The sequence below is a fragment of the Prionailurus bengalensis genome, chromosome B1 (genome assembly GCF_016509475.1).
Source record: "Prionailurus bengalensis isolate Pbe53 chromosome B1, Fcat_Pben_1.1_paternal_pri, whole genome shotgun sequence".
Lineage (NCBI taxonomy): Eukaryota > Metazoa > Chordata > Mammalia > Carnivora > Felidae > Prionailurus > Prionailurus bengalensis.
In genome coordinates this window covers 150,571,289-150,589,609 of record NC_057344.1, presented here as the reverse complement: position 1 = coordinate 150,589,609, position 18,321 = coordinate 150,571,289, and the positions used below count along the sequence as shown (strand labels likewise).

At 33.6% G+C, this 18,321-nt stretch overlaps 1 protein-coding gene across 1 annotated transcript in view; it reads right to left on the bottom strand.

Moving 5' to 3' along the window:
* Window positions 1-18,321, bottom strand: part of LOC122469314 (transmembrane protease serine 11G-like) — a 31,502-nt gene that overhangs the window by 3,127 nt on the left and 10,054 nt on the right. The window contains exons 6-9 of the mRNA XM_043556604.1: window positions 7,177-7,215; window positions 6,123-6,294; window positions 4,749-5,008; window positions 960-1,102 (exon numbers count right to left, since the gene is read on the bottom strand). Coding sequence (XP_043412539.1) covers window positions 960-1,102; window positions 4,749-5,008; window positions 6,123-6,294; window positions 7,177-7,215 — 614 coding nt within the window. The remainder of the gene's footprint in view (window positions 1-959; window positions 1,103-4,748; window positions 5,009-6,122; window positions 6,295-7,176; window positions 7,216-18,321) is intronic.

Genomic DNA, 18,321 nt, shown 5'->3' with positions numbered 1-18,321 from the left:
TTATATTCAGAATATGTAGCCAAATCCTATGTTTTTGTTCTTTTCGTTACTTGTTTGCTATATTATTAGATTGTAAATTCATTGTGGATTCAGTGTAGGCTTTTTTTTTAAATGTTTATATTTCCTTCAGTAATTGCCACATTACCTTGCAATATACAAAACAAATGGAATGAATAAGTGAATGAATATTTAGTGTATCACATTATAGCCAGGTAGTGGCAGATCAATAGTGGGCCCTTTGCATTTAAGTAAAGCACTCATATGTGTCAAATTCTCAAAACATTTCCTAATCTTTTAAGAATTGCTAAACTATTGGACCCAAGTTAAAACTTCATTATTTTAGTTACTTATTTTTAATCTTTTAAGTAGCCTGACTTTAAAATTGATATTCTCCTTAAATGTTTAATCCTAAGGTTTTGTATGGTTTAGTGAAATGCTATTTATTTAGTTTTTAGATATAATTTGTGAGGCAACACTTTAATATGAATAAGTGTTGATAAATGTATTTTCTTCCTAAATGGTGTGATTCTATATGAATGTAGACTGCTAATGGTCAAAAGGGTTAAGCGCTGGTGGGATGATGGCTCTGGCCATGGAGGGATCTTCAGACTCCATTCCGTAGTGCCTTACAAGTAGTAGGGGTCAGACACCTAATTGGTTATCATTGAGACTTGAAGCAATGATTGTGTGGCTTCTTGGTTTCTACTATCTGCTTCCAGTCTTTTTCTCTAATCAAAGTACTAATTTGCAACTGATGGTCCTTTTTTACATATGGTTCTGGACAATACGAGGGTGTTAAATGAGGAGTATTTCTTAAGGTTCTCCCATTCCCTCTTTTTACACTCTCTTCCCTCCTCGTCAACTTAATTTTATAGTTGTATGAAGTGACATCGGTCTATAGTCAGTGAGGCCACCTCCATTCAACACACTCATTTTTGTGGATTTGAGCCTATTCTTACCTCACAGGCATCTCGCTTTCCTGTCAAGAATCCAGCACATATCATTCCTGATGATACAGCACCACCATATACATGAACTTGATTACATACATCATTACTTATGATCTCTACTTCAACTTGTCGCAGAGTATTGGGAAAAGGACCTAAAGAAGAAAATAATTAATAGATGAAGAATTTTCACATTGTTGCTTATGATAGTTAATTGTTGTGTTTTATAAAGGATGTACTGGTGATAAGATATATGTCTTAAAGTTGTAGGACTCTGAGCTCGATGACAGTGCTCAGGTTCAAGTTATATTTCTTGCGTGCCTTCTAGGTGCTAGGTACCATTCTTGGCACATTTACTTCCACTATCTTATTTAATCCTTGCAACAACCAACAAAAGTAGATATGAATATTCTCTTTTTCAGATGAGAAAACCAAAGCTTACCTGGTTATGAGTCTTGCTCTGATCACATAGCTAAAAGGAGGATAACATCACATTTAAACCCAGGGCATTTTTCACCACCTGGGAAAATCTGTGATAGTTTACCTTACCTTACCTGGAAATCTGCCACATCACTTTAAAAAACACAGCTATAATGGGAATTGAAAATCTTTCAGGAAGAGCAGTATAGAGTGAGGTTGTACGATCAGAAAGTAATTTTAATACTGAATAAATGGAACCCTACTGCTTCATCAGAAAGACCATATCTACTTTGATAATAGCTCAAATGGCTGTCCACAACTAATTCCAGGGTCAGTAACCAATACCAAGATAAGATTTAAATCTTGTTTTACTAATGATCCACACATTCATTGATTTGTTGTTATATGAAAAGTGCTTTTAATTGTGTATTGTACTGTTTTAGTCATTGTATTCTTCTCATTACCCCTGAGCAGCTTTTATTTTAAAGACTGTATTAGTCCTTCATATAAAGATGGATGCACTGTTTACAAAAGGTTCAAAGACAATTAAAAGGAGGAAGGAGGGCAGTGCTGTCAATTTGACCAACGAATTCTGTGCTAAAGACTCTAGGCTTAGCAGTAGCACATGTGAGTTTGAATACTGCACAATTTATGTGCTATTTAGCCTTGGGCAAGTTATTTAATCTCACTAAGCATCAGTATACTCGCTAAAAGGAGTAAATGATACCTATCTCACATGTCTGTTGTAAGGGTTAAAAAATAATTAATGTCAGGGTGCCTGGGTTGCTCAGCTGGTTAAGTGTTTGACTCTTGATCTCAGCTCAGGGCATGATCTCATGGTTCATGAGTTCGAACCCTGCATCTGGCTAACACTGTCAGTGAGGAGCCTGCTTGGGATTCTCTCTCTTCTTCTCTATCTGTCCCTCTCCCACTTGTGCTCCATCTCTCTCTCTCTCTCTCTCTCTCTCTCTCTCTCTCTCTCTCTCTCTCTTAAAATAAATAAGTAAACTTAAAAAAATAATTAGTGTAACCAATAATGATAGTGCTTTGTCCCACATTTAGATTTCAGCCAATGGAAGCTATTGGAGTGGATTGTAGAGTATGAAATTATGTATTTAAAACCCTCATGGTACTAAGCTGCACTTCAATGTCAAAGATGGCTAGTGAGTGCTAGAGCTTTTATAAGAGAAGATATAGGTTTCTAGGGATTTTGTCACTAACTGTAAATAAATCTAATTCTCTGTATTAAGCCTAGTAAATTCACTTACCTAGCGTTAACTGTCTTGCTGAAAAACTAAGCCTAAATCTTTTATAGTCATTAAAGATTATCTAGGATCTGGTGCATTTCTTCACCATTTTTAAGCACTGGAGGGTCATTATATGACCATTTTCTCTTCATTTCTGATTCTCTTTGAAATGGTCCTAGTGAAAGAATCTGCTCACTATCTATTCTTTATACAGATTTTTAGAATAGGCTAAACTATTTGTGTAGATGCTTCAGCAATATTCAATACTATCTCTTTTGTCCTCTCTAATTGACATTTAAAATTTATAGGTATTCCTAGGTTTTAATCAACTGTATTTAAACTATTTATAATTTCTGTGTGCCTACTTTTATATGTTATGTTAATTGGCCTAGGATGCCTAGTTTTAAACTTCAAGTGCTTATAATTCCTTAATCTCAACTTTTAAAAAGTCAATTCAAGTGCTTAACAATATAACAAGCTATTTTACATTGTCAACTATTCAAGGAAGAAACCATCCAGAATAGAAAGTTTCTATTTTACAAGCTGTCTGGTAACAAGATTTCTAATTAGATATAATTGGAAAAATTGGGGGAAGTAAGAGAAGAAAACCTTAGTCCTTGTCTCAGTTTCAAAATACAGAGAAAACCATAATCAAATATTTAATGCTTAACTTTAGACTGACGTCTTACAAATTTATAACATTATTTCTGGAAAGTATACAACTTGTTAGAGTAGATAGATCAAAGTTTAGTAATCTACACACTATTGGGCATTGAATGATTCATGATGAAGTCCCAAATCACTCCCAAACTACTACTCTGGGAGGGGGTGGTGTTAAGTTTAATTAGGGTCTAGAGGAAGTGTAGTGGTATTGCCCTAGTGGTAGATGCTTTCCATTTCTACCCTAGTCAGTATAGTGGCCTTCTAATCCCAAAGGATTTGATTCCCCTTTGTTCTCATCACCATTGCCTATAGAACAGGCAGATCCCCCAAGATGAGGAAAAGAACTCTCAGATTATAATGACAGTATAGCAACCTGGACCCAACATCAGAATTTTGGAGTTCATATTGAAGGGAAGCAGATTTCTATAAAAATGAAGTGACAGAGACTTAGTACATAAAAGCTATCTTTGGAGCAAGTACATAAATAAGACTATAACTTTTTAACAAGAGACTGGAATAAGAATCAGAAATTCAAAGGCTGCTTAAACTATATGTAAATTGCTCACCTAAGAAAGGTAGAAACAGAGACTCCTATCAAGATCTGAAGATCTATCTTTGCAGTGTATTGTGTATTATTAAATGTAGTAAAATGTTGTACTTTTGAACTGTATAAATCCTGAGGCTTAAAACCTGCTCCATAGATACATGGATCAGAGGGGTCCCATTTAATAGTTAGCATCAGGCGTGACATTTAAATTGTTTACTTAAAAAATTTGCTTAAGTCTGTTTTTGTTTAGTTGTATGACACATTACAGAAATTTATCGTTATTACTGCTCACAAATCACATACTTTAAGATTCATGCAGCCATGGCAGAATCTCTACATATAAAAGACAGCAACATGGGGCTCCTGGGTGGCTCAGTTGGTTAAGCGTCTAACTTTGGTTCAGGCCATGATCTTACAGTTTGTGGGTTCAAGCCCTGTGCCCTATGCTTGGGCTCTGTGCTGTCAGCTCCAAGCCTGGCGTCTGCTTTGGATTCTGCATCTCCCTCTCTCTCTGGCCCTTCCCTGCTCATGCTCTATCTCTCTGTCTCTGTCTCTCTCTTTCAAAAATAAATAAACATTAAAAATTTTTAATACAAAAAAGAGACAGCAACAAAGAAGTAAATGATATGAAAAAATATGCCTTAATAATTTTTGAAAAGGAAGTTATAACTAGCTGTAAAATTATAACCAAAATAGCCCATAAAGAAAGCATTAAACATAGATACTGTCTAACAGTAATAGCCAAAGTTTCCATAAGTCACCATATCTGGTTTTTTTGTTTGTTGTTTTGTGATATTTTTCATGGGACATCTTGATTTCATCTCTTACATTCAATATTTTGATTTTGTATCTTATTTTATATCTCCATTCAAATGGAAGACAGCTTTGCATTTTTTGCTTAGTTCTTTTTACTGAGATACTCACCATTAGCTTTTAATGCTCCCCATCCAGTGACAAACACTGGACTCTGAGGCAAGACTTCAAAAGTATCATCTGGGAGACAGACTCTGCCCACATCATTGGAAAAGAGGACGGGGGTGGAAAGCTTCACCACAGCAATGTCGTCATCATGCTTATGGGTAGCATAGTTGTTGTGAATGATAATTGATTGTATCTTTCTTCTCATCAGAGGAGGGCTGAGAGTTGTTCCAAAACTAGCCATCCAGAGTTTGGGGTTTTTGTAACTGATCACAGATTAAAAGTATTACAGTTGGTTCATTTCTGATATAAAGTTGCCCAAGACTCCGAATAAGCATAGGACATAGAGGTGGTAGAAGGGAAAATTGTTTAAGGTGAAGGAATCTACTGCTGAAATCATTGTTGCACTATATACTAACTAACTTGGATGCAAATTTAAAAAATAAATTAAAAAAAAGAAAAAAGTGAAAAGAAAATTGTTTAAGGTGATAGTTGATTGGGGTCTTCCCACTCTACTTGAGGTATCTCCCCCAGGATTGCTCTGCTTCATTTAGGTGATACAAATCCACCCCGCCTCCCCATTCTAAGGTAGCTTACTCCCCTTGAGGGGGAGTATTTTCTAAAGGAAACAAAATATTGTTGCTAGTTTTGATTATAAAAGAAATACAGAGTAGTTGAAAAGCCTATAAATAAATAAAAAATTAGACTTATGTGCCCATATATGTACACATCCATGCACATATATACCCCCATATGCATGAAGTAATATAAATGTATGTATAGCTATTGAGAGAGAAAGAAAGGGAGAAGGGAGGGAGAAGGAGAGGGAGAGGTGTCAACTTGGAGGCACACTTTATATATTGATTGTTTTGTCATCCTTTATTTTTAGTTAACATTTTACTCAGAATATTTTCCCACTTGATATGAATTTCACTAGATTTACTGTATCTCATTATTATCTCCATGTATCCCATATGTTACATCTTCAAAAAAGATATAATTAAAGTGCAGGACTAAAGACATTCATGTGGGATAATTTGATGTAAATTTGTGCATCAGGGTACTATTAGCAGAGTTAAAAAATCCACAATATATCTTAGGAAAACTGGTGAGTGTGCTTAACTTTTGAAGTGTTGTCTTGTTCTTAGTTAAATTAGGATTGCTGGGGAATATATTTCCAGTTGCAGCTGAAGATTCTCTAATTTTTCTACTATTCTTTAGTAACTGTCATTTCTTCCTAAGCCTGCTTCACAATGTTGAGTTCCAGTGGGAGGCCTAAGATGCTCATAAAAGAATGAAAAATTTTTGAGAATTATGAGAGATGAAGGTAAGAAAAGAAGGTGAAATTGGTCATCCTGCTGGTATAGACTGAGGACTTACATGTCAAAGCAGTGAGCAGCAGTCAGGAGCCACTCCTCACTGATCAAAGACGCGCCACAGAAATGGATGCCGTCCATTTGCAGGCTGGCTTGCCATGGCCAATCAGCTCTTTTTGCAGGATAACCTTCAGCAATTCGTTCCATGGATGGAAACTCTCTCCCTCTACCACAGCCTGTCAGAAGGAAATAAGATAGTTTTGTTTTGTTTTGTTTTGTTTTTATTTTATTTTATTGTTTCATTTTAGTTGACACACAATGTTACATTAGCATTAGCTGTACATTATAGAGATTCAACTTCTCTATCATTATGCTGTGCTCTCAACAAGTGTAGCTATAAGATGGTTATTTATAAACAGTGTTTTAAACATGTCAAGGCATGTTTAGCACATAAAGATGGAAACAGTTATAAATTTGTCTTGCCTTCAAAAAATTAATCAAAATTATGTATAGAATAATGATCATTCAAATTGAAAAATGATTAACTTAAAAAATAAACTATTTAATATCCTCCCTAGTGCATTTAAAGCAATTTCAGTTTAAAGTTTGTTTTTTCATATCTTACTAGGTCATTTTCTTATGTGCAACAGTTTACTTCATGATCGTTGACAATTTTGAGTGCACAATGTTTACTACTTATTGCAGAAAAATACTACTGGTACATTTAAAATACCTATCTAATATTATAGCCATTACCCAACTGTATCAAAATTCACATATTAAAATTAATGGGTGTTATTTAATTCTAAGCAAAATTTTCTACTTTAACAAAGTGAGCCAAATAAGAATAAATACAATAAAATGATAGGGAATTGTTAAAATAAGTTATCAGGGAAACATTCTGTGAGGAATAGTAAGTTATTTCCAAGGAGCCCATATAGGCATGGCCAATTATTATTAATAATAATTTTTCCTCTTACAGAGTGTTAAATCATGTATCCATTCAGAGATATTTCATACTTTTGGGAAATAGTAAACCTGGGGATAGAGAAACTCTAGCGGTATTTTGAATTTTAGCATTTGATTTACAAACATCACAGGGATATTCTCGAACTTACAGCTGTTCAGAATGTGCTCTGCTTGTGCTTCATTCATATCTGGAAAAAGCAAGATGATTTCTCAGCAGTAGAACAATTATAATTTGGAAATACTATGCCTACATGACATGAATATTTCTGGTTGGGATGAGCTGAGTTAGTCAGGACATTCTTTAATTTTAAGGCAATAAAATGAAATCCCACCAGAAGAAGAGACCTGGGTATAAATTAAACCCTTCTTCTAACTCTTTATGGACTCTGGGAAAATCCTGGGTTATGATTTTAAAATCATCTGCATAGAGAAGGATATTATTTTTCTTGAAGGAAGGCTACATCTAATTAATTTAGCCATAGTAATTTATTAAAATGCAAGTCAAACAGAAGAGGGTCTAGGACTACTTTTACATGTGTACTGTTATATGGTGGGCACCATTTCCTTCTGTCCTCATTCACACATTAGTGATATGGTAAAGGCACTCAAAGCATCTTAGATGCCTGACATCTCCACAGACGCTCCCAGTAGAATAAAGGTCCACCAGTGTACTAATGAATCCTCAAAATATGTTAGTCGTTTTATCATAAAGTAAAATAGAAGAAATCATGATCAGTGACTGCTCCCTGAAATTATATGAATTGTTCCTCATGCCAGATAATATAATGAATAATCCAGATCCACAGTTTTGTTAAGTTGAAAACTAGTGTGGAGTTCTGGTAAGCCTGAAATATTAATGCATCTTTCAGACTCTAAACTCAGATTGAGTTCATCAGCAGGGAACTAAGCTTATGTTTATTACTGTTTATTAGAATAAATCCCTTTGAATTAGTTTTGCTAATAATTCTCTAGTGGCTTCCCTGATCTTTATAACTGCAACTTCCTACCTGGATCTGCATGACATGGTCCCTATTTACGTCTTTGTTGTCATGTTGAACTGTTCTTGCTTTTAGCCATAACTCAGTGGTTACCCTGGCTGTTCTGTTTCTTGGCTGTGCCAAGGTGTTCATACAGTCTTTATTCTAGTTGTCCCCTGCCATTTTTATGGTTGGTTCCCTATTGCCATCAGAAATTAACTTAAAGTCTTCTCCTCAGACAGGCTTTCCATGACAAATCAAAACAACCTCCCATTCTCTATTCTCTTTATTGAATATGAAAATTCAAATTATTTGATATAACTTTTGTTTACTTATTTTTTAGTGGGCCATTGTCTTTCTTATTCCAATTACAGTGTTCTATGAGGAGAGGTAATTTCCTGGCACAAATAGGTTCTTAATAAATACTTGCTAAATGAATAATGAGCAGTTATGATAACTAGTAATTTACTGAGTCCTATCTACTAGGGAGTATGACAAACATTGCTTATATCCTCCCAATAGCAGTATGAGGCAAAAGTATTAAGGACATAATTTAAATACTTCTTCAGGTATAAAGCTTGTTCTACAACCATTTCACTGGTAAGGTCAATTATAGTCTAGTGTCACCTTCTGTAGGAATGGAACAATGAGAGGAGTGGAATTATGGTCAATTCATGAGTAACTAGTCTGGGCTTATTTCTATCTGTGGCAACTACTGAGGGACTTCAGAGAAGACATGAAATCTCCTAGGTGAACGTTACCCAGCAGATGTGCTCCACCTGCAGGACAAAAGTTGAATAGCTCCACTTTTGGAACAAGACTGTAGACTTCCTTTTCTCAGCCCTTCTCCTATAACTAAATACAACTAAATATCCTGAAAATCATCTAGCAGATAACGGTAAAATAACTCTTAAAGCTGGAAGGAGGAAGGAAAAATGGCTAGAGACTACAGTATTGAAGGACAGTGTGATGAGCTTCCTAGTTTTGTTTTCATCTCACCTACATTTGAACTGGGGACCAAGAAAGGCCTGCAATCTGAAACCATCCATAGGCATAGACAAAAAAATCCTAAGAAAAGTCTGCTCTCTCCGTCCAAATACTGGGAAAGAAGAAGCACAACAGAGGCCTAGTGAGGAGCCCAAATCTCCTGTTTCACAACACAGGGCTGGCTATCTATTTTACTAGCAGCAGTGACAGTAATAAGCCCTTGACCATCCCAAACCCCACTTCCCAATCAGGGCACCAGCTTGCAGACTGACACCCACAGGGACAGCATCAACCTTTATCTCCCCTGTGACATAAGTAGGTTCAAGCCCACCACACCCCTACACGGAGAGGATGGCCAAGGGATACAAGGCAGCTGAGAGAAGGCTGTTTTATTCCCATATATGTTGCTGGCAGCAGGAATTGAGAGGATGTTCCAGAAGACTAGAATAAATACGGCAAGGACTCTGCAAACTAAGTTGTTATTGAAACCACAAAAGTTGGTGAGAATCTATACTCCAAACCTAAACAAGTTGGCTCTCTGCCAAAATAAAAGAATTAAATAGGATCAAGAGTCTCCTAACATAAACTAAAATGTTCAGAATACAAACAAGTTACTTGCCATACTGAAACCCAGGAAAACCACACTCTGCATGAGAAAAGAATATCAACAAATACCAATACTGAGATGAATAAGAAGTTGGAAGTATCTGATATGGATTTTAAAGCAGATGCCAGAAAAATAATTCAGCAGTCAATTACAAATTCTTTTGAAACAAGTGAAGAAATGGAAAATCTGAGCAAAGAAATAGAAGTTACAAAAACCAATTGCAAAATTATAGGACTGAAAAGTATAAGTAATAATTATTATTATACTTACACTATTATATTTATATATAATATTATATAATATGTAAATATTATTTACAATAATATTCATATTATTATATTTATTATTAATTATTATTGTTATTAACCCTGCTGGGTGGTCTTAATAATGGAGAGTGGACCTGGGGGATAGAGTCAGTAAACTTGAATTAAATTAAATAGTGTTTACTCAGAAGAACAGAGAGAAAAGAGACTGAAAAAAAATCAAGAAAACATCTAAGATTTGTGGGATGATAACAAAAGATTTAACATTCCTATTATCAGAGTTCCCGAAGGAGAAGAAAAAGAGTGTGAGACTGAAAAAGGATTGAAGGAAACAATGGTTGAAGACTTCTCAAATTTGGCTAAAGACAGAGATCTGCAGATTCAAGAAGGTGAGAAAATCTCAAATAGGATAGACTCAAGTCCACACCAAGATCCATTATAATTAAGTTACTAAAAACTAAAGACAATGAAAAATTCTTAAAAACAGAAAAATGATATATTACCTATAAAGTAACACCAATTCAAATAACAGCAGTTTTCTCATTTGAAACCGTGGAAGACAAAAGAAAGTGGCATAGCATTTTTCAAGCTCTGAAAGAAAAAAAACTATTAACCACGAATCCTATATCCGCTGAAACTGTATTTAGAAATGAAGAGGAGATGAAGGTATTCTAGGATAAATAGAAATTAAAAGAATTTGTTTCTAACAGACCTACTCTTGGAAAAGGGCTAAAGGAAGCTTTCCAAACAAAAAGCAACTGATAATAGAAAAAGGCTTCAGAAAGGAAAGGAAGAAACAGAATGTGTAAACACAGAAATAAACATAATACACTGTTTTTCACTTCATGGGTTTCTTTAAGCATATTTTATGGCCAAAGTAAAAGATGTGACACCATCTCATGTGCTTAATGTATACAGAAGAAATACTTAAGAAAAATATATCTAAAAAATGGGGAGGGCACAGGCCACATGGAGGTAAAGTTTTTATATTTCATTTGAAATGTTGACATCAGTAGGTTGTGGCTAGTTACATGTGTGCATATTAATACATAAAGCAACCACTAGGACAATTATACATAGTGATAAACTTAAAAACATTACAAATAATCAAATGGAACTCTAAAAAAATATTGATGTTACCCACAGGGAGGGAGAAAACAAGCAACAGAGATATAAGGCACAGCACAAATAGAAAGCATTTATAATAAAATGAGAGACTTAAGCTCTAACATATCAATAATTACTTTAATGTGTAAATAGTTTAAATACATCAATTAAAAGAGAATGGCAGAGTATAATTAAGAAATGGCTCAACTATTTTCTTTTTACACGGAAATATCTAAATTGAAAATAAAAGGTTGAAAAAAGATATATCACACAAATATGAATCCAAAAAAAACCAGTAGTGGCTTTATTAATTTCAGATAAAGTGGACTTCAGAGAAGAGAAAAACTACTGGGGACATAGAGGGACATTACATAATGATAAAAGGATCAATTTACAAAGAATATGTAACAACTTTGTGTGTTTACAAATAGCAGAGCTTCAAAATACATCAAGCAATAACCGAAAGAGCTGAAAGAAGGAATAGACAAATTCACAATTATAGTTGGGGCTTCACCATCCTCTAATATCAACAATTGACAGGATTACTAGCCAGAAAATCAGCAAGGATATGGAATTAAACAACATCAACAACAAGACCTAATTGACATTTATAAAAAACTCCATTCAGCAATAACAGAAGGCACATTCCTTGCAAGCAGCCATGGAATATTCATTAAACTGGACCATATCCAGTGTCATAATCTTCTGCATATTAAAAGAATTGAGATCAGATTATGTTCTCTGTTCATGGTGGGGTCAAATTAGAAACCAATAACAGAAAAGCAATGAGAAAATCTCCAAACACGGGATTAAACAGCAGACTACTAAGTAATATGGTCCAAGAAGTCCCAAAGAAAATAAAAACATTACATAGAACTGAGGGAATATGAAAATACAACATACTAAGTATCGTGGGATGCAGATAAAGCATTACAGAGAGGAAAGTTATAGTACTAAATGCTTATGTTAGAAAAGAGAAATAATCTCAAATCAACACTCTGAGTTCCTAACTCAAAAAAACTAGAAAAAGAAGAGCAAAGTAGGCCTAAAGTAAGGTAGAAGAAGGAAATAGTGAAGAAAAAAAATCAATCAAGATCAGAATTTCAATCAAGAGTTAAAACAGAAGAATAATATAAAAAAATCATTGAAACAAAAAACAGTGGTTGTAAGAAAAAAATCAATCGAATTGATAAGCTTCTAGAAGATTGATAAAGATAAAAATAAAGAAGACAAAAATCACCAATATCAGCAATTAAATGAGGGGATATCACAAAAGAGCCTGCAGCCCTTATAAGTTAATTAAGGAATACTTTGAACAACCTTACATTCATAAGTTTGATAATTTAAAAGAAAAGGATGAATTCCTTGAAAACCATAAACTACTAAAATTCATCAAAGATGGTATGGATAACCTGAACAGTCCTACTGTTAAAGAAACTGAATTTGTAATAAAAGATTAGAAAAGAATCCTTAGGCCCAGATGGCTTCACTGGAGATTTTGGCAAAACATTCTAAGAATTAACACCACTTTTACACAATTCCTTCTAGAAACTATAAGAAATGAGAACATTTCCTAATTTATTTGATATAGCCAGTATTATCCTAATACTGGAACTAGATAAGAAAAGAAAGCACACTAATATCTGTCATGAATTAAATGCAAAATTCTCAGCAAAATTTTAACCAATTGAATCCAGCAATGTATGTAAAGAATAATATGGAGTGATGAAGTGGGTTTTTCCAGGTACGTAAGGATAGTTCAATATTTGTAAATCAATTAATGCAATCTTCCATACCAACAGACTACAGAACAAAATTATATAATTATGTCAATTGATCTAGAAGATATATTCAACAAAATTTGGCACCTGTCACACCACCACATCCATCTATCATAGTCACAATAAAAACATTTGAAAATAACAAGTGTTGATGAAGATTGGGAAATATTAGAACCTTTATACATTGTGGTGAGAATGTAAAATGATGCAGCCACTGTGGAAAACAGTTTACAGTTCGGTAACAAGTCAAACATAGAGTTACCATATTGCCCAGAAATTCCACTCCTAGGTATATATCCAACAGTATTGAAAACTGATATTCAAATACTATACACCAATATTTATAGCAGTACTATTCACAATAGCCAAACAATGGAAACAGCACAAATGTCCATCAACTGATGAATAGGTAAACAAAATATATCTATAAAGTAAAATATTATTCAGCCATAAAAAGAAATGAAGTATTGATACATCCTAAAACATGGATGAACTCTGAAAATATTATGCTAAGTGAAATAAGCCAGACACAAAAGTAACATATTATATGGACTCATCTATATGAAACATCCTGAATAAGTAAATCCATAAATACAGAAAGTTAACTAGGGTTGTCAGGGGCTGGGGGAAGGGAAAATGAGTGCTTAATTGGTATAGGATTTCCTTTGAGCTCAGGAAAATGTCTTGAAACTAGGTAGAGATAATGGTTGCACAATATTATCAACTTAATGCTACTAAATTGTACACTTTAAAATGGCTAATGGTTAATTTTGTGTTACATAAATTTTATCTCAAAAAACCACACCCATTTATGATAAAAACTCTTGGTCCATTAAGAGGTATTTTCTCAACTTCTTTGATGAACATTTACAAAAAACCTATTTCTAACATCATACTTAAAGGTGAAAGATTGAATGCTTTCCCTCTATGATAGGAAATAAGGCAAGAATATCCACTATCATCACTCTTATGTAACATAGTACTGGAAGGTCTAGCCACTGAATAAGATAAGAAAAACAAATAAAAGGCATATGCATTGGATAGAAAAAAAGAAAACTCTCTCTATTTGAAGATGACATAATTGTGTACATAGAAGACTCCAAGGAATCTACCAAAAAAAAAAAAAAAAACAAACCACCCACAACAGCCTAGAATTAACAAGTGAATTTAGTAATGTTGCAAAATACAATATCAATACTCAAAAATCAATTGTATTTTTATATGCTGACAATAAGCAAGTAGAAATCAAAATATAAAAACATGTTTACAGTTTCTCCAAAGAAAATGAAATATTCAGTTATAAATGTAACAAAAATGTACAGGATTTGTATGCTGAAAGTTAGAAAATGCTGATACTCAACATAGTAAAAGAGGTCAATTTGCCCCTAATAGATCTATAGGTCTAGCAAAATTTCTATCAAAATCTGTTAGGGTTTTTTTTTTTTGTAGATATATATAAGATTATTCTAAAATTTATTTAAGACCTAAAGTATTTAAAATAATAATGATAAAGAATAATAAAGTGGGAGAATCATCCTTCCCAATGCTAAGCTTGCTATAGAGCTGCAGCATTCAAGAGAGTATGATCCTAGTGGAAGGATAAATCAATGGAATAGAATGGAGAACCCAAAAATAGATCCCCACAAAAATGCCCAATTAATTTTTGATAAAGGAGTCAATGTAATTCAGTGAAAGGTGGGCAGCAAAAAAACCCTCACAGCTTACACAAAAATGAGCTCAAAATGGATCATAGACTTTAATATAAGATATAATGTAATGTGAAGCCTTCAAATTTTATAGAGATATGTATAAAATGTTAAAAAGTATAAGTGTAAAACTATAAAATTTAGAAAAGAACATAGGAAATAATTGTCAGAGACCCAGGACTAGGGGAATATTTCTTACCAACAACATAATCCATAAAATGAAAGTTTGGTGGGTTGAATCTCATCAAATGTAAAACATTTCCTATCTGTTTATGGGATGAAAAAGCAAATGTCAGAGCAGTAGGAATTATTTACAAATTACATATCTGGCAAAGACCTTGCATCTAGAATACATTAAAACCTTGCAAAATTTGATATTTAAAAAATAAAAATCAACTCGATTAGAAAAATCTTGCACATTTTGCCAAAGAGGATGTATAGATGACAAGCAATTAAAAGGATTTTTGCTATTATTAGCTATTGGAGAAAATAAAATTAAAGACATAATAAGATAGAACTATACACCTATCAGAAAGGCCAACATGAAAAATAGTGATAACACCAAATTCTGGCAAAGATTGAGAGAAACTGGGTCACTTATACATTGCCAATGGGAATGCAAAATGTACAGCCACTCTGGAAAGTAGTTTTGTAGTTCCTTTCAAAACTCAAAATGTTTTTATAAACCCAAAAAATATACTCTTGGATGTATCCCAGAAAAATGGAGACTTATTCTTATAGGAACATATATACCAATGTTCATAGCAGCTTCATTGTAATAGCCAAAATCTTGAAACTACCCGAATGTTAGTCAATGGATGAGTGGTTAAACAAACTGTGGAATACAATGGAATACTACTCAGCAATGAAGGAACAAATGATTGATACACACATCAACATGGATGAACCTCAAGAAAATTACACTGAGTGGAAAAGGTCAAGTTCAAAATGATACAAAATGTATAGTTTATGTGACATTCTTGAAATAATTATAGAGATGGAGAATAGATTAATGGTTGCCAGAGGCTAGGGATGGGTGGAAGAGATGGGTATAGTTATATCTGTGTCCAGATAACACAAGGACAACGCAATAAGGTACAGTTGAATATATTGATGGTGGTAGTGGTTATGCAAGGCTACATATGTGATAAAATGGCATAGAGCTGCACCTACACATACACACACACACATACACACACAAATGAGCTCATATATAACTATGATACCTGAATAAGCTCTATGGGTTTTATCTATGCCAATTTCTTGCCTTTGATGTTGTGCTATAGTTGTATAAGATGTTAACTTTACCAAAGGCTGGGGGAAGGGCGCAAGAGCATGAGATTTCCCTATAAATTGCTTTGCAACCTCCTGTGAATCTATACTTATTTCAAAATATTTTTAAAAGTCAAGCATCCCAGTGGAAAGTCTGAATTACTTTTCTATTCTTCTTATAGAATATTAAAAACATTGTCATTTGAAGAAGTAATCAGAGAATAAATATGCAGTCGAAAAAATGTAAAGGGATAACAGTGAGGTATTACAGAGGCATACCAAGAAACTAATTAATAAAAATAATGTCCTTTTTTTTCTGGATTCTATATGTAGTATATTAGCTTTTTAAAATTTGTGATTTGTGATTTCTTTCTTATTCTAACTATTCACTTTCCTACCTAAAATAAAATTTATTTCAATAATGGGTGAGATATTGGATCTGGTTAAAAAAGATAATATAGTGTTTGATTAGAAACAAGGCATGAAAGGGGTTAAATGAAATATTACTGATAAGTCTTCTGGTTAACTTATTATTATGCTAAATAAAACTGCTATGAAATAAATACTAAATTTAGAAGGGAAAAGCCCTACTGGCTGAAAAAATTAAGATCAGAAAACGATTTTAAAATGTTAAAAATTTTTAAATTACACTAGTATGAATGAATAAAAGTGATATCACATGCTATTTGGCTTTGATCTGAGATAATTCACAAAGAGAGGCGAAGTTTATGCATTTTAAAAGCAAGCCAAAAAACCCATAACTGACCTAAATGATTAAAAAAAAAAAAAGACTACCACTTACATCCTCTCCTAGAGTGTGAGGAGCATCAGATTATGCTAGTCCAAAATATGTCACTTTGGTATATGAGTTATTTTGAATCAAAGGTAAGTGAGAAAAAGCAGATACAAGAAATTCCTCTTGCCCTTCCTCTATTTGCCTAAAGGCAGGACGTAAGTTTACAAAGGTGTCCCTCTTCTTCTCTCTACCAGGAAGGAGAAAGGTTAATTCCTAGAGGTAATTTTAGACCCTATCAGCCTGGAGAAGGCACCAGAAGAATCTTTATAACACTTTTACTAACTAGCCCTTATCTCTGTCCTTGAAAGCCTAAAACTGCTCTCCTTTGTTCTCTCATTTCTTCACAAATTTGTTCCTTGATGAAGATGCTATAAAAGCCAAATTCTAAGCCACCTCTTTGAGTTACTCATTTTCCCCTACTTATCTTCCATGTATACATCATGCTAATAAACTTTTGTTTCTTTTTTCTTGTCAATCATCTTTTATTACAGTAGTCTTTTATTATAATCAAGAACTCAGAAGTATGAAGGGAAAATTATTTTTCCTCCCTACAAGTAAATTCCATGAATTTTTCTTTATATTGTATATATTTATATGATGAAAAGAAACAGAAATAGAGGCATAATTAGGGATCATAAAAGAATTAATAATTTCATGAAAGGTTTAGAGTAAAATCAGTGACTAAAAGTACACTTTCTTGAGACACTGGCAATATTAGCTAATTCTCTCTTCCAACTAATTGTTTTCCCCTCCCTCCCTCCCTTCATTCCTTCCTTCCTTTCTTCCTTTCTTCCTTTCCTTTCCCTTCCTTTCCCTTCCTTTCCTTTCCTTTCCTTTCCTTTCCTTTCCTTTCCTTTCTGTTTCTTTCCTTTCCTTTTCTTTTTTCTTTCCTTTTCCCCCCAAAATCTAGTCACTAGAATCACTGGAGAGTATTCTGACTTGTATAAAATGAGAAGAAATTTTCATAAGGCTATAAATTTTAGAAAGAAATTCACCAAATTATGCATGAGCACTTTAAATTCTGCAATTTTTAAAAATGAGATATACATAGATAACTATTTATCAAACTTGTACTTTATTAACTCTGAAAGCTACACTCAGAGCTTCCCCTTGAGCTTTATTGTGATCCTGTATAAACTACTTTTATAAAATTAAACCTAATATATTTCTGCATTGTTTTTTCTTTGTTGGACTCAAGATATTAGCCAACTAACTCTTCTGATATTTGTGTTTGGGGGCTATGTGTGTGTTTTAGCTTTCCAGATACTCTTTTCAAGAGATAAGTTAATCAATTCCCCAACTTCCTAGGATCAGTGTTGCTAAAGATACCTGAGAAAGCCCATAAAATAATACATTACATTAATATGTTTATACTTTTCAAAGCATTTTAAAGTTTTTCCAAAGGATAAATTTCACAGTTGCTACTATTTTCATTTTGCAAAATAGGAACTGAGACCATTTTAGCAACTTACCCAAGGCTGCACTACCATGGTTATCGCTGGGACACAGGTCTCCTGACTTCTAGTCTAAGGTTCTTCCCACTACCACCTGCAGTGTCTCCTAGAATATATTCCATGCATTTTTATTTTTACTATATATACTGAAATGATTTCTCTTACCCTATGAAACTCAGCTTTTGTTTTTAAAATTTTTCTGTATTTTCATGCAGTTCTAAAAGTCTATATGGAAAAAGGAATGATTCCAGTTTCCTCAGTGTTCTGTGGTGATTGTTGATTTTAAGACTGCTTCTGTTTCATGCCCACTTTCAGGAGATTGAGTTAGTTTACACAGTTAAAGA